The 6035-nt window shown below is 42.4% G+C and overlaps 1 protein-coding gene across 1 annotated transcript; it reads left to right on the top strand.

Annotated features, from left to right (window-relative positions):
- The first annotated feature begins 998 nt into the window (after positions 1–998).
- Positions 999–4527, top strand: LOC137092533 (nuclear factor 7, brain-like). Its single transcript, XM_067456809.1, has 6 exons — positions 999–1394; positions 2833–2928; positions 3041–3271; positions 3382–3404; positions 3487–3605; positions 3980–4527. The coding sequence occupies exons 1-6, from the start codon at positions 999–1001 to the stop codon at positions 4525–4527; spliced, it is 1413 nt and encodes a 470-aa protein (XP_067312910.1).
- The last annotated feature ends 1508 nt before the right edge of the window (positions 4528–6035 follow it).

Raw genomic sequence — 6035 nt, 5'->3', positions numbered from 1 at the left:
GCTCCTTCGATTTTGACCGAGGGAGCGAGTCTTCTTCATAAGTACACTTCAGGCAGGTTCATATACCACAATGCAACGCGATTGTGACATCACCACATATCACGATTAATTAACCCTACCACAAACAACTCTATGATAGTTTTTAAAACATTTAAAACAACCTAAACACATCCATATACATATAGAATGCCGCATTAAACAATTTCGTAAAGGAAAAATAAAATAAAAAATCAACTCCACAGTGGATTCCAAGTGATGAAGGGTTTAGGATGTTCCAGTTCAGTCCATTGCAAAGTTTCCACCAGTAGTGGGGCTCGTACAACGCAAGCAATGACGCACATCTGAGTGAACGAGATGGAGGGAAGTTAGCAAGTGAAGGGGATAATAAAAACGAACCGGAACGCAGCACTGTTCCTAACTCCTATGGCCCGGTCAACCAATCTCCATTTATTTTAATGAGACACAACTGAATAATCGAGCATAATGAGTCCAGGCAGTGGGTTATGGGTAATGTAGTCCATGATAAGACAGCACAAGAGTCTGGAGGAGAGCCCCTAGTGGAGATCATGAGCTCTACAGCTGGAGGATGAGACAGTCTTATATTAGAGACACTAGCAGTTCATCAAAGGACAATCAGTTTTGGGTTTTTGGTATCAAATTATGTCACTGTACACATTTATGTAACTGATTTAACATTATTAAGTATAAACAGAAAAAAAATGTCTAACTTGTGACTAGATTTAGTGGTTTATGTAACACCAGAAACTCCACCCTCTTACAAACCGTTATCAGGAAGAGACCAGTCTTATTATTTCTTACTTTCGTTTTTACTGAAAGCTGAAACGAGTCAGAGCTGTGAAGAACAGAGAAGGACACTTTATATTAGGATTATTGTGTGTTTCTGAATTAGATTTTTATTGTAATTATTAACTTTTTAAAGCAAAGATTAGAAAGTGAAAGTAAATTGTAGATTATCGGATAATTTACAAGACGAGGAAATGGATTCAAAATCTGCTGAAGAGCTTTCTTGTCCTATTTGCTGTGAAATCTTCAAGGTTCCTGTTTTTCTGTCCTGTAGTCACAGTATTTGTAAAGTGTGTCTACAACAGTTCTGGAAAACTAGAAAAACTCAGGAGTGTCCCGTCTGCAGGAGAAGATCCTCAAGAGGTGATCCTCCAGTTAATCTCACATTAAAAAACTTGTGTGAATCGTTGATAAAGGAGAGAAATGAGAGGCGCTCATCAGAGTCTGAGGAGATCTGCAGTTTACACAGTGAGAAACTTAAACTCTTCTGTCTGGAGGACAAACAGCTTGTGTGTGTCGTGTGCATAGTCTCAAAACAACATGACAATCATAAATTCAGACCCATCAGTGAAGTGGTTTCAACTTACAAGGTAAGGCAAATGTCTCTCATTTCATGCTAAATACAGTGCTAAACAGACACACATACTATTTGTGTATGCAATAGACTAGTAGACATGGCCACAGGTGTATAAATCAAGCTCTAGGCCTGCAGACGCTTCTACACACATTAGTGAAAGAATGGGTCGCTCTCAGGAGCTCAGTGAACTCAAGCGTGGGGCCGTGATAGGTTGCCACCTGTGCAATAAGTCCATTCCTGACATTTCCCCACTACTAAATATTCCACGCTCAACTGTTAGTGGGATTATAACAATATGGAAGCAATTGGGAACAACAGCAACTCAGCCACGTAAATTCACAGCGTGGGGTCAGCGCATGCTGAGGGTCACAGTGCACAGAAGTTGCCAACTTTTTGCAGAGTCAATAGCTCCAGACCTCCAAACTTCTGTGGCCTTCAGATGAGCTCAAGAACAGCGTAGAGAGCTTCATGAAATGGGTTTCCATGGCCGAGCAGCTCATCTAAGCCTTACATCACCAAGAGCAATGCAAAGCGTGGGATGCAGTGGAGTAAAGCAGCCGCCACTGGACTCTAGAGCAGTGAGACGTGTTCTCTGAGCGTCCAATCACGCTTCTCTTTCTGACAATCCCATGGACAAGTCTGGATTTGGCAGTTGCTAGGAGAACGGGACTTGCCTGATTGCATTGTGATAAGTGTAAAATTTGGTGGAGGGGGATTGTAGTGTTGGGTTGTTTTTCAGGGGTTGGGCTTGGCCCCCTTAGCTCCAGTGAAAGGAACTCTTAATGCTTCAGTATACCAAGACATTTTGGACAATTTCATGCTCCAAACTTTGTGGGAAGAGTTTGGGGACGGCCCCTTCCTGTCCCAGCATGACTGCGCTCCAGTGCTCAAAGCGTCGGTCCATAAAGACATGGATGAGGAGTTTGGTGTGGAGGAACTTGACTGGCCTGCACAGAGTCCTGAGCTCAACCCGATAGTACAGCTTTGGGATGAATTAGAGCGGAGACTGAGAGCCAGGCCTTCTCGTCCAACATCAGTGCCTGACCTCACAAATGAGCTTCTAGAAGAATGGGCAAAAATCCCCATAAACACACTCCTAAACCTTGAGGAAAGCCTTCCCAGAAGAGCTGAAGCTGTTAGAGCTGCAAAGGGTGGGCCGACTCCATATTAAACCCTACGGATTAAGAATGGGATGGCATTAAAGTTCATGTGCATGTAAAGGCAGGCATCCTAAAACTTTTGCCAATATAGTATAATTGCCAATTGCAAAAAACACATTTGTTTGGTGAAAACATGATTTCTTGACGTTCATTTTCAATAAAAAAATATATTTCCTGCCATTTTTAGGCACAAATGTTTCTGAGGTTAATATATATAAAAACATCCAGACACACAATGTTTAAACCTTTTAAAGCTTCATCAGTTTCAGAGATTTTCATCTTAACCTGTAGGAGGAATTTAATACAGCGCTGACGTCCTTACAAAACAAGCTCAAACATGGAGAAGAAATAAAAGGAGAGTGTGATGAAACAATCCAACACATCGAGGTGAGGATGTGTAAAGAGTTAAACACTCAACATTCACACACAGTTTATAATTGGCATTAGAGGAGTGTGTGTTCACACAGAGCTGACTGAAGTGAATGTGATGTGATTTCAGTCTCAAGCTGAGCACACAGAGCGTCAGATTAAAGAAGAGTTTGAGAAGCTTCATCAGTTTCTCAGAGATGAAGAAGAAGCTACAATCACTGCACTGAGGGAGGAAGAGGAGCAGAAGAAGCAGAGGATGAAGGAGAAGCTGGAGGAGATGAACACACACATCTCAGCTCTTTCACACACAATCAGAGACATGGAGGAGATGATGAAAGCCAATGACGTCTCGTTTCTAAAGGTGACCAATCAATCTGGCTTCATTCTTTGAGCATAAAACAACTTGAGCCTCAGTGACAATGAGAGTGTTTGATAAGATATTAACATGTTTTCAAACTCTATATTTTCCAGAACTTTAACGCCTCAATGGAAAGGTGAGTGAGCTGCTCGTATCTCTTCTCTCAGTGGATCTGAACTCAAATTCACTGCAGTTCTGACTCCTGAATGTTCCTCCAGAGTCCAGATCCCACAGCCGGATCCACGGATGAGTTCTGGAGCTTTGATTGATGTGTCCCGTTATCTGGGTAACCTGCGGTCCAGAGTCTGGAAGAAGATGCTGGAAACTGTCCAACACAGTGAGTCTCAGCAGATCTGACACCAGCGCAAAGCATCCTTCAGATAGAAACACACACAACATTAACATCTGATAGAAATATATTTAATAATCACTCGAGTTTCTGAGTGAATCTGAACTGTATTTCAGAAGATCATCAGATCATACAGTGAACTCATAATGACTACAGAAGTCTGTTCCTCGTGGTCTCTGCTTATGTATTAGTATACAATAGTGTTTATTGAATATGATATTAAACCTGAAGCCTCAATCCATTCCGACAGAAACTGACAGACCATTGTCATGATAGCAGGATTTATTGAAAGTATTTATATGTTTTATATTTACATTTCTGATCATATTTCATCCTTTAATCTGATGTTCTTCTCTTTGCAGCTCCGTTGACTCTAGATCCAAACACAGCAAAACCTGATCTCACACTTTCATCTGATCTGACCAGTGTGTGTGTGTCGCTCAGTGATGAAAATAAAACACTTCCTGATAATCCAGAGAGGTTTGACAGGTGTCTGTGTGTCCTGGGATCTGAGGGCTTTAACTCAGGAACACACTGCTGGGATGTGGAGGTTGGTGACAGTACAGGCTGGGGTCTTGGAATAACCACAGCATCAAACCAGAGGAAGGGACTGGATTTCATTAACTATAATGTCTGGTATGTGCTGTACATGGACAGCGAATACTTCTCACAATCTCCAGATCAACCCGTCACTGTCTTTCCTGTTAAAGTGAATCCTCAGCGTGTGAGAGTTCAGCTGGACTATGACAGAGGAACAGTGTCATTCTCTGATCCTGTAACTAACACACATTTACTCACATTCAGGACGTCCTTCACTGAGACTGTCTTTCCATTCTTATGTAATCGCTGCACAACTCCTCTGAGGATCTTACCAGATAAACTGATTATTACAGCAGAAAATCACAGTTAAATCTGATTCTGCTTCCAGATCAATGGGTTATTGACGTGATGTGACATGTTCACTGTATCACAAGTATTGTCATCATTTAAAATGCAGTAAATGGTTAAACATTTATTTGTCTTACATGGACCTGTCGTTATAAAAACTGCTTTGTCTTTTGATTCTTTACATTTTTGAGCCCAATCTCAGAATTGCCCTGTGGTGTGACCGTCTCAAGCATGGGTCAGTAAACTATAACTTATATATAGGCTTATATAAAATAAAAATATTTTATATATATTTAAAAAATCATAGAAATAATCTGTGGCATGTTTTTTACCACTTTGTTATTTTGGCTTAGATTTTAATTTCTTGAAATATGAACTGAATTTAGAAATGCACTTGGCTGTGTTTAATAAACTAAATGTATTTTTGAAATGAAGACAGGCGGACTGTCACCGGACTAATGATCTTGGTGACAGTGAACGGGCCAATAAATTTGGGAGCAAGCTTAATAGAAACGGAGCAGAGTGGAATGTTCTTAGTAGAAAGCCACACTTTTTGACCCACGACTTATACGGGTGGCTTAGACCGGTGGCGGTCGGCTTTAGCCTTGGTGCGCGCCCCCACCTGGAGTAGAGTCTCGCGGGCTCTAGTCCATGTGCGGTGACACCTCTGGACGAAGGCGTGAGCGGAGGAGACTGCGACCTCGGATTCCAGGCTAGGAAAAATTGTTGGTTGGTACCCTAAACTAGACTCAAACGGAGAAAGGCCCGTAGATGACACTGGTAACGAGTTATGAGTGTACTCAACAATAGAAAGTTGTTGACTCCAGGAAGAAGGGTTCTTGGAAACAAAACATCGCAACACCCTTTCAAGATCTTGGTTGGCTCGCTCAGACCGACCGTTGGTCTGGGGATGGTAACCCAAAGACAGACTGACTGTAGCTCCTAATAATTTACAAAACTCAGTCCAAAATTTGGACATAAACTGAGGACCCCTGTCAGAAACCACGTCAATCGGGAGGCCATGTAACCGAAAGACGTGATCAATGACAGTAACCACTATCTCCTTGGCTGAAGGTAATTTGGGCAAGGGGATGAAATGAGCCGCCTTCGAGAACCGGTCCACAACGGTCAAAACAACCGTCATACCCTTAGAGGGTGGGAGGGCGGTGACAAAATCTAGCGCAATATGGGACCAGGGTCTTAAAGGGACTGACAGCGGTTGGAGTAACCCATCTGGAGGTCGGTTAGATGTCTTACCAACCGCACAAACCGAGCAAGCCAAAACAAAATCATGGACATCGCGAGCCATTAATGGCCACCAAAACCGTTGCTTTACTAAGTGCCTAGTGTGGAGGCGTTACCCCTTCTAGGGCTGTCTTGACCCTCAATTTCGACCTCCTATACGAGTGTGGAGATAACTACTTTCTCCGGTAAAATACACTCGGGAGTAACCGGGTGCTCGGATGGATCAAAAATACGAGATAAAGATTCGGGTTTGATGTTCTTGGAACCCGGGCGGTACAAGAGAGT

This window comes from Pseudorasbora parva, chromosome 11 (genome assembly GCF_024679245.1).
Source record: "Pseudorasbora parva isolate DD20220531a chromosome 11, ASM2467924v1, whole genome shotgun sequence".
Lineage (NCBI taxonomy): Eukaryota > Metazoa > Chordata > Actinopteri > Cypriniformes > Gobionidae > Pseudorasbora > Pseudorasbora parva.
This window is presented reverse-complemented; position numbering and strand designations above follow the sequence as displayed.